Here is a 17,866-nt window from a genome sequence, read left to right as displayed (position 1 = left end):
ATTAATGTTATTCATACGCTGTTTGGAGAACTGGCCATAGCTTACACAGTTCTAGTTACTATTAAAAATCTACTGGCTATTTTGTAATGCTTATCCTCTTTTGTAATTCCAGCATACCAATGATTTTGCTCTTTATACTGAGGCAATAAAGTTTTTTAACCATCCAGAAAGCATGGTCAGAATTGCAGTCCGAACTATTACATTAAATGTATACAAAGGTAAGTGTTGACCTGTAGAATGCTTACATTTCTTATCTTTCTATCGAAGTAGAGTCTTGGAGGTGGAGTAAGCTTTAGTAGGAATCAGGACCAAGGTATTGTTGAGTAGTATCCTTGTGAATTGTTATTAGCCTTTGCCCCTAGTGCTTGATAGTCAGTATCACAATTCTTTTGGAGAATAGACCTTATAATCAATATGGAACTGTTTATGTTCTCCCACTGTCTATTTGAAAATGAGTACATTTAATGCTGGAGATGGCTGAAAGATTGTAGTTATGAGATCAGTAATAGCCGAGACTAGAACAATGAACTACTGTGATGTGGAAGATACAGAAGGAACATAATTAGACTCTACAGTAGTTTTGACTAGAGCATTTTCAGCTGTTCCTCTGAGAAACAGATGCTGTATCACCAAAGGGATTCTAAGCATTTGTCATGAAGATAATTTTTTTAAGGTAAACAAATTCTTTAACTTCTTGCTCACTTTGTTGTAAGCTCGACACAGTTGTGATTTTTCCAATATGGATTGACGCATTTGTGTTCAGGGTTTAACAAAGAAGAGACTATAGGACGGTAAATTTATAGGCTTGTTTACCCATATCATAAATCTTGTATGCAAGTTGACATTTTGATTATGTTAATACTCAGCTGGCATTCAAAATGTGTTTGGGAAAATATATAGTAGGATGTTAAAATGCCTTGGACTCTCCTGTTTACAGTGTGACTCGACAATTTCATAGCCACTACCCTGAGTCATGATCATGTTGATGTAATGCTTTTTATTAGCGCAAACAACCATTAAGAGTACCTTTCATAAAAGATAAGGAGAATGTTAGGAATACAGGATTTATAATATATACTTTTGGCATAACAATTGAAAATCTCTACGTACAATTTGTACGTTTTCAGCTTGGGTTGGGAAGCAGTTTGATTCACTGATATACAGTTTTTGGTAAGTCATCATACCTTTGTAAATGTTTCACATTTGCTGTCAAAAAAATACAGTTCAAAATGTGTTACTTTAGACATGTTTCACTGATCTACATAACATGCTTTAATGTGAGAAAACAAAGTATAAGAAACCAAAAAAAACTTGATACTTCAAATTTAAGCTCTCTCCATATCCAGAAAGTGGCTTAACAAGACTCATAATAAGTTACAGAGCCCCCCTGTGTCCAGTCACAATAGCTGAGTTGATTGGAATTCTCTTGGATGTCAGATCAAGATGTTTCTGTTGCATGGAGGCTATTGAATGCAAGGTCTCAATATGTTGAACCACCAAGACCCTTAACCCTTTGAGTAAACTCCATAACTCTTAATCCTAGAACTGGCAAAGACCCAGAGGTCTGTTTGTAGATGACTTGAAGCTCTACAGTTCCAGCGATCAACATTTGGCAGAATAACTCCATTTAGTAAAAAGCTTTTCAGATGGTATCAGGATGACTTTTGGCCTAGATAGATCTGTTAAGGTAGCATTCTATGAGGAAAATTTTGTAAAACTGAAAATCTCTCTGACCGATGATTGTGCCATCAAGAAACTTGAACAGGAAGGGATATATAAATTTCTAGCGCAATGTGTCTGGTGGTCTTGAACGCTAGGGTCATGCATCTGAACCTGCAAGTTGCTTCTGGAATGCTATCAATCATCTTTTTGAGCTCCGCCTCTTTCTCAGGGAGCTGTTCCTGCCCCTCAATATTTTCTGCAAGCAAGTTGCTCATAAGTGTTTCTGTTTTGCTCTGCGGTTTTATTATTTTGGGGTATTTTTTCTAAGTATTCAGTTGGAGGCTCAGGTTCCTGCTTGTTGGGAACTCAGCCTGGGAGAAGTCTGTGAAAGTCTGCTGCTAGTATAATCAGCCCTCGAGGACAGCCTGCTTTTGTATTTTTTGAGCTCAGGGACTGTCCCTTGTGTAGCTGCTAGCATCCATGATGTATCAGGAGCTTGATTGCAGTCACTTTGCCTCTGTCTCAGCTTGCTATGGCTTAATAGTGAGATGGCTGCATGGTCCTCTACTCCTTTGCGGCGCAAGGTTTTCCAAGGGTTGAGACTTAGTCCGACCTCAGTCCAACTGGCAACCCGAAAACCAACTTTGTCCGGTGAACCTGTGAGGCAGAATTCTTCTCCATTTGTCCCAGCTGTAGTCTTAAGCTGAAGGAGGCAGGGACATGACACAGTGAGTAAGTAACCTATGGGGGGAGGGGGGGTGTCTCCAAAAGTGAAATTTAAAGGTTTCTGCAGCCAGAGCCAAGGTCTAAACCCCTTTCCTTGCAATTTTTGTATTTTAGGGAGTCCGCGCAGGATGTTTTTGGCACAATTTTACTGGCAGCGGCCATCTTTAATTTTAAACAGTTCTTTTTTCTAAAACCTCCATCTGCCTCAAAACCCCTCAGTTTTACTTAATCAATAAGGATGGACCCCTCGGGCCTTCCTACCTCTATATCATGCCAGGTTTGCACTGGATGGCCAGTTGAGGAGCATCCATGTCCTGCGTGAGGTTGAGAGCATGGGGGAGGGATGGAAGCCTTGGGCTCAGCCTCCTCTGAGTCCTCCAGGGCTGGGGATCTGCAGAGGGTGCATTCCCAAGAGAAGAGACCCTTTCCTTCGAAAGTGCATTGGCCAAGTGCAGATGCGCGGTTGCTGTGGAGCCCAGGATGACCGACAGGGGTGTCCCTGCCAAGGTCCTCCAGATCCCTAGTACAGTGGTTCTCAACCCTGCCTGGGGACCCCCCCCAGCCAGTCAAGATATCCCTAATGAATATGCATGAGAAAGATTTGCATATAATGGAACTGACAGGTATGCAAATCTTTCTCATGCATATTCATTAGGGATATCTTGAAAACCCGACTGGCTGGGGGGTCCCCAGGCAGGGTTGAGAACCACTGCCCTTGTACAAGGCTTCAGCCCGGAATTTGTAATCCTTATGTGGAATGCTTATTTGAACTGCCGTGGATCCTCAGGAGGTGGTAGTGCAGGGGAATTCCCTTCAGCATGCGTTGTGATCAGATGAGGACTCGGAACTGGACCAGGAAGTTCAGTCTGCCAAAGACTGGGAGGTTGGAAAGTCCGATTCCATGCCACTATTATCTCAGGATGCAGTTTCTCTAGCAGAGTCTGGTTCTCTGCGTGAGAACAGTGGCAAAAAATGGTAGTGGCTCTGGACCTGGGAGGAAAATCCCACAAAGTGCCGGCTGTTCAAAGCCTTTGCACTCTCGGGCATTATTTCTACCTCACTATGAAAAATGAAACTGGAAGTTCCTCCAGCCCCCTTGTTGCAGTGCTCCTTTCAGTTGTGCCCACTGCTTTCCTACTTCTTCCAGATGTTCCCATCCAGACCACAATTCCTTGACATAATTTCCCATCTGAACAAAGCTTTTATAAAGTCTAGAACCTTTACTTTTGAATGAGCCCTCTCTACACCTGTCAATATTAAACCACACCATGTGGTGATCACTTTCCCTGGTTGTAATTACTAAGTCCAGTATGGCCCCATCCTGCCTGGGCTCCATTACCAACTGCTAGAATAGTTCTCCTTGTAGAGAATCCAGGATCTCCTTACTTCTAGAAGACCCTGCAGTAGGGATACTCCAATAAACATCTGGCATGTTAAAATCACCTATTAGTAATACTTCCCCTTTTACAGCTGTATTTTGAATGTCTACTATTAAATCTCTATCCACTTCTATCTGTGAAGGAGGCCTGTATATCACATCACTGTAAATACATTTTACAGTCCCTCTTTCCAGATTGACCCATAGTGCCTCTTCCATATCCTGCAATTGTGTGACTTTAATATGATCTTTAACATATAACACCACTCCCCCTCCTTTTCTTCCTGAACAGATTATAGCCCAGTATAATTATAACCCAGTCATGGTTCTGTGTGATTGCCACTAAATCCAACTTAGCCTCTACCGTCACAGCCTCTAGATCCAGAACCTTGTTTCCCATACTTCGAGCATTAGTATATACTGCTTTCCAGACATTGCCCCCTTTTTCCATTTGTGCATTTAGTGATTCACTTACCCGAGGGCTTATACTCATCTGGGGGCTATGATCACCCTTGCCCAACAATTCTAGTTTAAAGCCCTCTTCTTTAGGTTAACCACATTGTAGATCAGCGAAACAAATCCCATTGTAATACGAGTCATTTTGAATTGTAGTTATGAGATATCTGAATGTGAAAGGATGATGTGTTGTACAGTGGGTGGTGTACCTGATTCTTTAGTCTGTACAGAAGATGCTAACAGATCATAATTCTTGAATCACTAGGTTTATATAAACTTTATATCTTGCTCCATCTACTGATCTTGGCAAGTTACAAGTTTACACACACCACACAAATTTTAAGAAAAACAACAAAATACTTAAATAAAAAAAAATATAAAATCTTAACATAAAGCTACAATATAAAATCAATAAAAAAAATCATACTAATGTATCAAATGGATATTAACCTTGCTTATCCTTAGTAGAAAATCTGAGTAGCAAAATTTGTTCTGCCCAATAAATGAGACTGGATATATGATAAAGTAAATTATATCATTAGAATCTCATTAAATAAATCAATAACTTAACATGCATTATTATACAGGAATATTAAACTAACAAGACTGTTTTTCTGAGAAAATAACTATATGTGGGTTATTTTATGTAGCAGATTAGTAAACATGAACCTTATCTTGGGGATATTTATTTCCAATTATTGAACTTCTTTTTGGCCTTCAGTATTTATTTAGGGATAGAAAATAGAGTTGGGATGAACCTCTCTGTGAAGGATGACATCATAATTGTGCAGCAGCAAAGGGGAGCAAATTAAAACAGCAGATTTGATAGGAAGTGGCTCAGCAGGATGGACTGATCTGTTGCTTAAAATGCTTCTGCTGTTGCAGATAAATGTCAGTGATTTAAAAATCCCCATTCCACCAACTCTAGCAGTGTTCCTTTCAGCATAAATAGGAAATTTATCTATTTTATAAAGCATGTGCATAATTAACTAACTTGCAATGGAGAGAAACTACAACATGTACGCCACTGCGCCTTTTCTGTGTAGATGCCCTGTCGTTATAAATACCTACCACATCTTATTTATTTAAAATGATTTGTGATCTGTTAATCCAAAATAAATTATCAACAGCATACACCAGGGATCTCAAAGTCCCTCCTTGAGGGCCGCAATCCAGTCGGGTTTTCAGGATTTCCCCAATGAATATGCATTGAAAGCAGTGCATGCACATAGATCTCATGCATATTCATTGGGGAAATCCTGAAAACCCGACTGGATTGCGGCCCTCAAGGAGGGACTTTGAGATCCCTGGCATACACTGAAATATATTTCCATGCTCCCCATATTGTGTATTGGAGATCAATAAGATTAATGAATGTGCTTCATAATACTATAAGTGCATTTAGAGTAGCACACTGCTTCTCACCTCCAGTTGTTAGGGTCTCTAAACAAGACTGTTTTTTTGGGGGGTGCTAAAATCTGCAGAATAACCCAGTTCTTAAAACAGGTGTGTGCAGATAGATCTCTTGAGTATTCATTGTGGTTATCTTGAAACTGTAGATGCTTTTTTTTTTTAAACTGTGGAGGAGTTAGAAAATTCAGTGAAACATCAAGATGGTTCTTTGTTGTTTTACAAGGATCAGGCTGTTAGGTTTAAAGCTACATTTTAAGCAACTAAAAGTGTTTGAATACTAGATAAAACCTCTTTTTATGAAGAGATGATAGTTCCTTTGCTTTTAGGGAAGATTCGGGACAGTTGCTAAAGTTATCAAGGCCCTTAACCCCTCTTGAGTTTGTCAGGGTTTTTCTGTGGGAGCAACTGCTCACTAATGCTTGTCAAGAGGCCAAGTCGGTCTGTAACTACAAAAGCTTGTTTGGTGAAAACTGTTTTTTAAAAAAATGAGCTCCTTTCTATCTGAAATTCAGGTTACCTTATTTCAGATGGAATGATTTGAGACTGTAAAACTGTATTCCAAATCAGAAGAATTTTTTTTATATTGCTACTATAAAACAATAAAAATTCAGGACACCTTTACTGGAGTGATTTAACATTTTACAGTTCTTTCATATTAATGGGCAAAACCAATGCATGGTCATGGCAAAGCCTCTATAGCAGGGGTGCCCACACTTTTTGGGCTTGCGAGCTACTTTTAAAATGACCAAGTCAAAATGATCTACCAACAATAAAAATGCTAAACATATATATATTTATTTTTATATATATATATATATATATATATATATATATACATACACACCGAGTGTACTTTGTATTTATGTTCAAATATTTTTTTATTATACAGCCCCCCTCCCCCGAAGGCCTGACCCCCCCCCTGAAGATCTGCATATTCCCCCTCAAAGGTTGACTCCCCCCCTGAAGGCCTGCACTACCCCTTGAAGGACTGCACTCCCCCCCCCGAAGGCCTACCCTCCCCACATCCATTTACCTAATTCCAGCAGGGAGCAGTCTGCAGAGAGGATCGCTGGTACTTTAGCGATCCTTGCAGGTTGCCATAGGCCTCAGGAGCTGTCTTCCCTCTGCCCCAAGCCTGTCTCTGACTTAGAGGAGGGGCAGGACCACGGCAGAGGGAAGACAGCTCCTGAGGCCTATGGCAACCTGTAAGAATTGCTAAAGTACCACCTGCCACCGGCCGTCTCCCATTCGTCCCCTTTGGAGATCCCCACAGGAATAAGGAAGTTAAATTAATAGAATACTTAGGCACAGAAAAACAAAGAAATACTTCCAAGAACTGCCCCATAAGAACTGCCTGTCACAATGCTCATTAGTGGAACTGAATAAAAGACAAGTACAATGGATTTAGAAGGGGGACGATCCGCCCGGGTGCACGGCTTGGAGGGGTGCACAGCTGGCCAGGTCCGGGTATCCTGCCTTTCTTTTCCCCCGGTCCGCGCTCGGGGCTTGTGCCTGCCTGGTCCCGCACTGACGCTCGAATGGTGCCGTCAACTCCCGCGAGTCTCGCGATAACCAACAGCACCATTTGGGCGGCGGGTGCGAGCCCCGTGCGCAGACCGGTGGAAAGGAAGGGCAGGAGGACCCGGACGGCTGTGCATCCCTCCAAGCCGGGGCGGGGGCGGACCACCCCACCTCGGTACGCCACTGATTGGGAGGCCGATTTTGTGGTTTTTAAAATTGTATATCGGGCAGCATTAGGCCTCGCTCTTACCTCAATCATTACAGGCGCTTCTATTTCTTGTGATGCGCTGAGCTCCGTCCCCCACCGACCTTCACCCCGCCCTTCCAGCACTCTGATTGGCCAGCGTTCTTTAAGAGGCGGGCCGGTCAGGAGGGGAAAAAAAGAGAAGGGAAGAAGGGAACCTGCTGTGCGATCGACTGGGGTCGCCTGAGCGAACGACCTGTCGATCGTGATCGACGCGTTGGGCACCCCTGCTCTATAGTAATTGTTGTAAGCGTGCCAGTATCACCACATACAGTTAACATAGAACTAATACCCTTAGCACACAGCAAAGTGATGTTACCTGCTCCACATTTTCTGCTATACCACTACTTATTTCTATAGCGCTGCTAGACATACTCAACACTGTACATTAAAACATTTCAAGAGACAGTTCCTGCTCAGTAGAACTTGCAATGTAATCAAACAGATGGAGAGGACAAGTAGGGGGTTAGGTACTTTACAAATGAGTGAGGGTTAGTAGTTAAAGGCAACCTCAAAAGTGGGCTTTTAGCCTGGATTTGAATACTGCCTACTGCCAGGGACAGAGTTTGATGTACAGATTCAGGCAGTCTGTTCCAGGCTTATGGTGCAGCAAGAGAAAAGGAACGTAGTCTGGGCAGTAGAGGAGACGGAGTTCCTGGGGATGAATGGAACGATGAATGGAGTTCCTGGGGAGGTGTATAGGGAGAGATAAGAGAGAAGATATATTGGGGAGCTACAGAGTGAATGCACTTGTAAGTCTTAGGAGGAATTTGAACTGTATGTGGAAGTAGATAGGGAGTCAATGAAGTGACTTGATGAGTGGGGTGATGTGAGCATAGTGACTCTGGCAAAATATAAGTAATACAGCAGAATTTGGAATGGATTGAAGGGGAGAGAGATGTTTACATGGAAGACCTGTGAGAAGCAAGTTGCAGTAGTCTAGGCAAGAGATGATGAGGGTGTGGATAAGGGTTTTGGTAGTGTGCTCAGAGAGGAAGGGTCGGATTTTGGAGATATTATAGACAGAAATGACAAGTTTTGGCGGTATGTTGGATTTGTGACGAGAGAGGAATCAAAGATGACCCTGAGGTTGCGAGCTGATGATACAGGGAGGATGAATATGTTATCCACTGAGATAGAGATTCGGAGGAGAAAAGTAGTTGGTTTAGATGGAAGGATAAGCAGCTCAGCCTTAGTAATATTCAGTTTTAAGTGAAAGTGGGACATCCAGGCAGCAAAGTCAGACAGATATGTTGAGACTTGATTCTGTTATACTAGAGATTTCTGGTATAAAGAGGTAGATCTGGGAGTTGTCGGTATAGAGGTAATATTGAAATGTTGGCCGACCGGACGGGTCTTCCTACTGTCTGGCTGGCAGGCCTGCCTCCATCAAAATGAGGCAGGCCTGCCCCTTCCTGGTGCATTGTAGGATGCACTGGGGAGGGGCCTAAGGCCTGATTGGCCCAGGCGCCTAGTGCCCTCCTATGGGCGGGGCCTTAGGTACATGGGCCAACCTAAGATTCCGAGTTGGGGGTCTTCTGGGCAGGAGGGATTGGGCATCCTCCTGCATGTTGCTTTCATTCGAGGTGCGTTGGGGGTCTTCCGGGCAGGAGAGATTGGGCATCTCTTTTGCCATGTTCGTTCGGGGGAGAGGGACTGGCAGCCACGGCCACTATACTTATCACAGCAGGGAGATCCCTTGCCGCGATAAGCATAATGGCCGTGTCTATTTTAACCTGATTGTCTAACCGCCATCTGTAACATGGACGTCAGTTACAGAATCGGGTTTATTTTAGGTGGCCTTAGGCCCGATTCTATATAGGATGTCCGTTGGCTTCTGAGACCGTGCGTCCTATACAGAATCCGGGCTTAAAGGTAAAATGTGATAGAGAAGAAGAAAACCAAGAAAGAACACAGCCCTGAAATCCAAGTGAGGAAGGGAAAGGTAGTGGTCTACAGCATGGATGTCAAATGTCGGTCCTTGAGGGCCGCAATCCAGTCGGGTTTTCAGGATTTCCCCAATGAATATGCATGAGATCTATTTGCATGCACTGCTTTCATTGTATGCTAATAGACCTCATGCATATTCATTGAGGAAATCCTGAAAACCCGACTGGATTGCGGCCTTCGAGGATTGACATTTGATACCCCTGGTCTACAGTGTCAGCTGATAGACTGAGAAAGATGAGGATAGAATAGAGGTCCTTGGATCTGACCAGGAACAGGTCATTGGAGACTTTGGCAAGGGTAGTTTCCATAGAGTGCAGGGGGCAAAAGCCTGATTGGAGTGGGTCAGGTTGACAGAAAATCAAGGAAATAGTGGTGAGCAGCATTTTCAAGTAGCTTGGATAAGAAGGGGAGGAGAGAGATGGGGCAGTAGCTGGAAGGGCAAGTAGGGTCCAGTGAAAGATTTTGAGGAGTGATGTAATTAACAGTTAATGTGTAATGCAGTGCCACGCATCATGTATAAGGTGCAGTCTGCCCCTTAGTACATATCTGCCCCTTATCTTTTTGAGATTTGATGTAGATTATTTAGCCTAGTTAATAGGAAGTTTTTCATATTTCTTATGTCTCTTAGCACACACATACATCAGGTATATTCAAGAAAGTGTGCCCAAAAACTAGGTGCAAAGAATATGGGTACTAAGTGTCAGTTCTATCATAGCAAAATTACAGTTATAGAATTGCGTTTGTCAGCATATACAGTACATGTCTAGCTTTAGGCACGAATCAAATAAACTGCACCTTATTCAAATAACTTTAGTTTGACAATCATCCACCAATGCCCAATAACAAAACTGTTCCCCTTATTTTTGAAACAGAAATATAAGATTGTCAGTTCAATCCTCAGACGCACCACTCCACGTTCAAAAATATTTCATAACGCTAAGCTTGATGTGCACGATCTGTGCACAACTTAAGCGCAGCTATTTAGGCCAGGATTTTCTTGGCCTGAATGGGTGCGCTTAAAGGTTAACGACTTCTGTGGCCGCCAAGCGCAATTCTATATATGGTGTGTGCCTTTTATAAAACAGTGCTAAGTACCATTCTTATTGGCACTAATTTTTTAGGTGCTATATATAGAATTTGGGGATATGTTTATATAATAGCACCTACGTGCTTTTGTGCCTGTAACTACACTTCCCCCTCCCCATTCGCGGTTTCTGCACTCGCGATTTCACATAATCGCGATTTTTTTCTGGGGAGGGGGAAAATAAAAAAAAACCATATTTTTTTACCTCCCTGCTGCCTTCCCGGCCTTACCTGGTGGTCTAGCGGTCTTCCTACGCTCCTTCCCCGTGCAGATCGCCATGAGGAAATGGCTGTAGGCAGTTCCCGTCATAGTCTCGAGAGACTACGGGAACTCACAGCAGCCATTTCCTCATGGCGATCTGCATGGGGCAGGAGCGTAGGAAGATCGCTCCTGCCCCGAAAGCCCTCTAGACCACCAGGTAAGGCCGGGAAGGCGGCAGGGAGGTGGGGGTGAGTCAGAGCCGGATAATCGCGGTTTTTCGCCATTCGTGGTCCGGCTCTGCCCGTATTCCCCGCGAATAACAAGGGAGAAGTGTACTTAAGGCCTGCTATTGGTACAATTAAGGGCTCCTTTTATTAAGCCACGCGCGACTTTTCATCACGCACTAACCCCCGCGCTGGCCTAAAAACTGCCGCCTGCTCAAGAAGAGGTAGTAGCAGCTAGCGCAGTCGGCGGTTTAGCGCACGGTATTACGCGTGTTAAACCGCTAGCGCGTCTTTGTAAAAGGAGCCCTAAGTTAGGCACCAATTGACATTTTTTCTATAAACTTGTGTGCAGAACTTTATGGAATCTGTCCCTAAGTATCCAGCCATTGTACACTTCTCCCTCCGTATTCGCTGTGATAGGGGATTAACAGAACCGCAAATACAGAAAAACCATGAATAACTTTTTCATATGTTATTCACTGTTTTCTATTAAAAACCATCGTGAATATGGCGAAACCGCGAATAACATCCTGAAGGAGAGGCAAAACACGGTGAAGAAAGTGCTGGGAATTGGCGATTTTTTTTTTTCTGTAAATCCTTGGAATCAGCGATTTCTCTACGCAAGCTGATGTAATTTGGAGGAGGAGCCAGCAAGCTAAAAACCGTGAATAATCGAAACCGCGAATACGGAGGGAGAAGTGTATTAATGTTAACGCCCTAATTCTTTCATTAGCTTGGCTTAACTCACTTTAGTAAAGGGGGCCCTCAGTGTGAAACATAGAAATGTTAATATTGTAAAGAGTAATCATAATCAAGATGACAGATTATAATAAATAGAAAAATTGTTTCTTTATCGGCACTGACAGCTCATGCATACACTTTTTTTTTTTAAAGATAAAACTTCAGTTTTCAGAAATGTCAATTTTGGGGGTGGTGTATTAAAATTTGTTTTAGAAAAAACAAAGGTTTGAATTGATATTAAATGGCATGGTCGCACACCGTATGACGACTTAGCTTAGATTTTCCCTGTTGTAGCTAGTTAACCCTTTTGATGGATGTCTGACCATCCCAGTTCCTACTCATATTAACTGTTGTCTGTTTTTTGCCCTTCTTTCAATGGTGATTCCTGTGTGCCTTAATGCAGTGTCATGTAAGTTTATTAACCTCTTCCGCTTTATTCACGTTTAATTTAAGTGAAAAAACAAAAAAAATGAGAGTGGAATACCACTTTTGTTCTTCCAAGTATAAATTTTTGTAAAAAATTTGTTAATGTATTAACACAGAGTAATGCGTTTTAACATTTTCATATGAAGCTAATTGTGGGGGTAGTTCTTAAGAGAATAGTTATGTGCCACCTATATTGGTATATTAATTCAATGACTTTGCATCAGTTTTGAAAGGGAAAGTACATGTGTACTTTTTCTTTGAGAATTGACTAGGGCAAGAATGTCTATAAAGATTTGCCCTTGCTTTTTCATTCTCAAGTTAAGCACGCTGTTGCCTTTCCCATCTTACCCTTGTCTCTGAGCTTGCCTGTTTATCCTGAAAGTAAAAGCAAGCATGTTGTTGATCCCTGCATGCACTTTTACCTGGGAAAGGTTGGGCGACTTTCAGTCAGCCTATTTAGTTTTATGGAAGGTGATTTTCAAAGTTTTTGAAAATGGAAGTACAGTAAAACCTTGGATTGCAAGTAACTTGGTTTGCAAGCATTTTGCAAGACAAGCAAAACATATTATTAAATTTTAACTTGATATACAAGCAATGTCTTGCAGTACAAGTACATACAGTATACACATCACAACTGAGCCAATGGTTCTTCTCTCTCTGACACTGCAAGAGTGTAGTGACTGTTCTAAATGAGTGAGGTCTTGCAGTACAAGTACGTATAGTATTTTGTATTAAAGTTTGTGGGTTGTGGAACGGATCGTCTGAGCTTCCATTATTTCTTATGGGGAAATTCGCTTTGATATACGAGTGCTTTGGATTACAAGAATGCTTCCGGAACGAATTATGCTCGCAAACCAAGGTTTTACTGTACATTCATAGAATAAACCTGTGTGGATACTGTTCAATTTATATTCACAGGGTACAACTTATTAATTTTAACAGCAAAATTATAATGTGATGTGAAGTGCTCAATCCATCAACCCCCAAGTGTTTACTAGTTCAAAGCATAGGTTGTCACAGGAATCATCACGGTACTCTCACAGTCCCAACCGCCAAAGTTAAAAATCTTCTCTAGTTACCTTATATCAAATAAACTAATTTGTTTCTTTAACACTTATCTTAGTTAACTGTTCTCTTGGCGGTTTTTCCAGATGGTGGCACTCCCACACTCAAACTTTTCAAAAAGTTCAGTAATCATGTAATGAAGCTTGTCCCTTCTAACACCGCTCAACTCCAGTTTCACCTCTACTCTTCGTCAGGAAAGGACACTTATCTCAGCTTCCATATCCATAGGGGGACTTACAAAAACATTGGCTGAGCACTTTACATCACATTATTTAATTTGGGTGTTAAAATTTGATTATAAGTTGTACTCTGTGAATATAAATTCAATTTGGAAGTAGGCCAAATTGAAGTTCTCTACCTTACCTGCAGAAAATATGTGGCATTGTATAGCCCTCAGGTGAGAAAAGAACTTTTGAAGAAAGCTATTTTTATCTTCTACTTGATGCTTTTCTTATGCTTGTAAAACATTATTTCTCTTCCCACTGGCTCCTTAACATCTGTTTAAGATTATGGGAGCCATTAAACAGTTGAGAGTAGAAACCCTTCCAGACTGCTGCTTAGGTTTCACAGGGTGAGCAGTGAGACGGATGGTGGTGCTCTAGGGGAAAAGCATTCATATTGTATCAGTCATATGATGCAAAGGGGGCTTGGTTTATTTTTATTTTTTTTTCTTTGCTTCTGTTTATTTTTGTGTCTGTGTGAAATTTTTTAAGTGGTGTAATCCACTTTCTAGTGCACTAGGTGTGTCATTCTGGACAGACGTGTAATATCCCCATTCTCACAAGCCATGCAGAAGGAATCTACTCCTCCTTCACTATAGGGCTCTGCTACCCCCTTCAGTTTTTCCTTTAGCACGCGAGCTGAAAGGAGTTTTTCTCATCTGCTCTATATATTTCTTTATTTTTTTCAGTCTTTGTCTTTTTTTTGTATGTGAAATTTTGATGGCTTTCGGTGCTCAGAGCTCCCTCCATTGAGGGTTCAGCTCTGCCTGTGTGGAGGAGAAGCAGACTGAGGTCTGCAGCTGACAGGCCAAACCCTCTGTGATACCTGTTGGTCAGCTTGCAGAAACTTCCCCTTGTAGCATTGCTCGCCTACTTCATTACAGGGGCTTGATTACAGGCTGTCTTCTGTAGGAGGCTCAGCAGGGTGCCAGCTACATTTTGCCTCCCCCTTTCATGTCCACAGGTCTGCGGGGGTTTGAGGCTCAGTCAGGCACTAGTCCAACTGGCAGCCCAAAGATTCAGTGTTGTAGGAGTGGTCTGTTTGAGACAGTGATTTTTTCTTCCAGATCCAATTACCTTAGGAGCTGAGGCAGGCTGCTGAACATTTCCAGCACAGGTCACAGTGAGTAAGGCTGTTACAGCCTAACTCGGAAAATCAGGGGGAGTGATCTTTTAACACCATTTTCTTCAAGTTTCTGCCCCTTCCCTTAGGTTTTCCCACCTCCAAAATCGCTGGGGTTTGTTTTTTTGTTTTTGTTAAAACATTTTGGCACCAAAACACTTACACGGTGGCTATCTTGGTGGTGTCCTTAGACTTATTTACCACCAATTCATGTCTGGTTTGTACTGGATGGGCACCCAAAGAGAGTCCTTGTGCCATATGCCACGCAGAACGTGAAAGGTTGGCAGAAGCATCCGGCTTAGCCTCCTGTTTACTTTCTAGGGCTGAAGAATGGTCAGAGGGTCTATTGAGTGGGAGTAAATCCTTTCCAGAGCCCCAGAATAGCGGTCATTCTAAGCATAGGAATGTGGAGATCACGGAGCCCAAGAGAGAGAAGCTGGAGACTCTGTGCTGCTTAATACTCATTTTCTCCAGAATTTGTCAGTCTGATGTGGAGAGCTTATCTGGATGGACGAGATTTCCAAGGGAAGGCTGGCAGTACACCAGGAGGTGCTTGAGGGGTCTTGGGTTCCTAGGGCACAACTGCCTCAGTGTCCGAGCCTGGCCATGATCCAGTTGACCTTTCCAAGGGAAACTTAGATGATGAGGAGTCTAATTTGTATGGTTTTACCGTTGCAAGTGAGCCCTCCCTGTTGGAAGATGCGAGATCGCAGGCCAGTGTGAGTGCACAAAATACAATTGTGGCCTTTGATCAAGGGGATGAATCCACGGTCCTTCGGCTGTTCAGATTGTCAGCTCTGTTGGAGCTTATTGTGGGGTCTTTGCATGAGTTAAACTTGACTCCGAGTAGATCCCCTCTGCTCCCTGCTCTGAAATGAGGGGAGTGAAAGCCCAGTCTTCTTCATTTCCCTGGTATCAGGGAGCATTGAGATGTTCCTGAAGGATCCCTTAAAGTAGCCAAGATAATGGCTTGGCTGTATCCAGTGGCACAGGAGTGCTAGCAGCTGTTCGCTCAGCCCAAGGTAGATTTCTTGGTAGTGCAGATAACCAAATACATGTGAAGTGAAGGAGGCATGGTATTAAAGGTTATGCAGGATTGCAGAGTGGATGTGATTCTTAAAAGGCAATTTGAAACATGAGCTTTAGGAGTCAAGGAAGGTGCAGCATCTTCTCTTGTGACACATGTCTGTCATACCAGGTTGCGGAGCTTGAGGTGGCCGAGGCTGAGCCTTTGCCCCAGCTCCTATTAGCTGGAGTGGATTATATAGCCAATTCTCTCTACAACATCACCAGAGTCATGAGTAAAGTTTTGGCTTGTATGATCTCAGCCCACAGAATGCTCTGGTTCAGGCAATGGGCTGGAGATTCCTCCTCCAAGGCTTCCCTCAGCAGACTTCCTTTCAAGGGACAAATGTTGTTCAGAAAGGGACTGGACAATCTCATGACCAGTGTGGCAGATCATCGGCTGAAATCTCTATCTGACAACAGACCGCAAGCCTCTAGAAGCTTCGGGCAGCCTAATTTTTGTGGCTCCAGGCACTTTTGACAGTACTGAGGAGATCCTTCCAGGGTGCCAGACAGAGATTCTCAGGTCCCAGGTGGAGCCAAGCCTCCAGTTCTCAGTCCACTCCAACCTCCATTATAGTAGTGACACCAGGTCTGGAGCAGTTCACCTGAAGATAGGGGGATGACTCTCAGAATATGCGGAGGCCTGAACGCAGATCTCATCAGACTGTTGGGTGTTGGAGATCATTCAGAGTGGTTACAGACTTGAGTTTGCCCAACCCTTGTTTGTGGATTCCCCGGTGGAGTGACCAGAGAAAACGAGCAAAGTCGCAGCTACAGTTCAGAGGCTGTTAGATATTCAGGTCATATAATTTGTGCTGCCTGAGGGCTTGGGCAGATACTCCATATACTTTGTCATGCCCAAGAAGGGCTCAGATAATTGGAGACCCATTCTGGATCTTACATACATCAGTGCAGCGTTGAAAGTGCCATGGCATGGAAACTGTATGGTCAGTCATAGCGGTGGTGGCACCGGGGGAATTACTGGCCTTGCTGGATTTGAAGGAGACCTACCTGCAAATTCCCATTTTTCTGGAACACTGAAAGTTTCTGAGATTTATGTCCTAGAAAACCATTACCAGTTCTCAGCTTGTCCCTTTGGGCTGGCAACAGCTCCTCGCACACTTACCAAGGTGATGGTGATGGTAACTGCCCATGTACACAAAACACAGGTTCATTCATACCTGGATGACTGTTTGATCAGAGCTCTGTTGTTCCCAGAAGGGGAGCAAGCTGTGGCTTATGTGGCCAGGTTCTGCAGAGTCTTGGCAGGACAGTGAATTTCCATAAGAGCCAACTGGTTCCATCCTAATCCCTGGGAGTTTTCAATACGGCAAAGGGTTGTGTCTGTCTTCCAGAGGCACATAGACAGAAGGTTTGCATTCAGATAACGAGCTTGTTAGGCAAACCAGCTCTGTCTGCGTGGCACTACCTCCAAGTGTTAGACTCCACGGTGGCCACGATGGACGTAGTCCCATGGGCAAAGACTTGCATGCATCCTCTTCAGAGTATGTTGCTATTGAGGTGGTCATCTCAATCGGACTCCCTTCAGATGTCTCTGCCATAGACTCCGGAAGCCTGGATCAATATGAGCTGATGGCTCTGTCCACAGTCATTATCAAGGAGCATGCCCTTCAGAATAGCTCGTGAGTAATTGTGACAACAGATAACCAGCCTGTTTGGCTGGGTGCTCACTGCAATAAACGCCCTATCCAGGGTCATTGGTCAACCTCCCAAAAGAGGTCAGTCAACAGATTAGATCTTTGTGCCATTCGTTTGGCATTGCAGAGGCTGGAGAAGAATGTGAAGGAGCAAGCGGTCCAAGTCTTCTCGGACTGTACCACTGCACCGTCTTAGGTCTGGATGCTCTGGTCTAGCCATGGCAAAAGAGCAAGTTCTTGTATGTGTTTTCTCCATGGTCCATGGTAAACTGGATACTCCACAGGATTGCAGACCATCGGGGAACAGTATTCTCGTGGCTCCAGACTGGCCCCACAGACCGTGGTATGCAGACTTAGTGCATCTTCAAAGGGGCGATAGTCTCAGATTGCAAGTACAGCCAGACTTTCTTTCTCAGAGACCAGTTCATAAAAGATCTGGATCACTTTGCTCTTACGGCATGGCTCTTTAGCGCGTGGCATTAGCACACTGGGGATACTTGGAGGTGGTCATTGCTACTCTGCTCAAAGCCTAAAAGCCTACGATGGACTCTGCTTATACCAGTGGTTCTCAACCCTGTCCTGGGGACCCCCCAGTCAGTCGGGTTTTCAAGATATTCCTAATGAGTATGCATGAGAGAGATTTGCATATAATGGAAGTGACAGGTATGCAAATCTCTCTCATGCATATTCATTAGGGATATCTTG

The 17,866-nt window shown here is 43.4% G+C and overlaps 1 protein-coding gene across 12 annotated transcripts in view; it reads left to right on the top strand.

Moving 5' to 3' along the window:
• CLEC16A (C-type lectin domain containing 16A) overlaps positions 1-17,866 on the top strand; it is a 377,291-nt gene that overhangs the window by 44,774 nt on the left and 314,651 nt on the right. For 9 of the 12 annotated variants that reach the window (XM_033914725.1, XM_033914724.1, XM_033914723.1 and 6 more), the window contains 2 exons: positions 113-218; positions 12,004-12,009. In XM_033914725.1, coding sequence (XP_033770616.1) covers positions 113-218; positions 12,004-12,009 — 112 coding nt within the window. The remainder of the gene's footprint in view (positions 1-112; positions 219-12,003; positions 12,010-17,866) is intronic. The other 3 variants (XM_033914729.1, XM_033914726.1, XM_033914722.1) reach the window with 1 other exon arrangement.

This window comes from Geotrypetes seraphini, chromosome 11, assembly GCF_902459505.1.
Source record: "Geotrypetes seraphini chromosome 11, aGeoSer1.1, whole genome shotgun sequence".
NCBI lineage: Eukaryota > Metazoa > Chordata > Amphibia > Gymnophiona > Dermophiidae > Geotrypetes > Geotrypetes seraphini.
The sequence above is the reverse complement of the archived record's forward strand: the minus strand, read 5'-3'. Positions and strand labels throughout refer to the sequence as shown.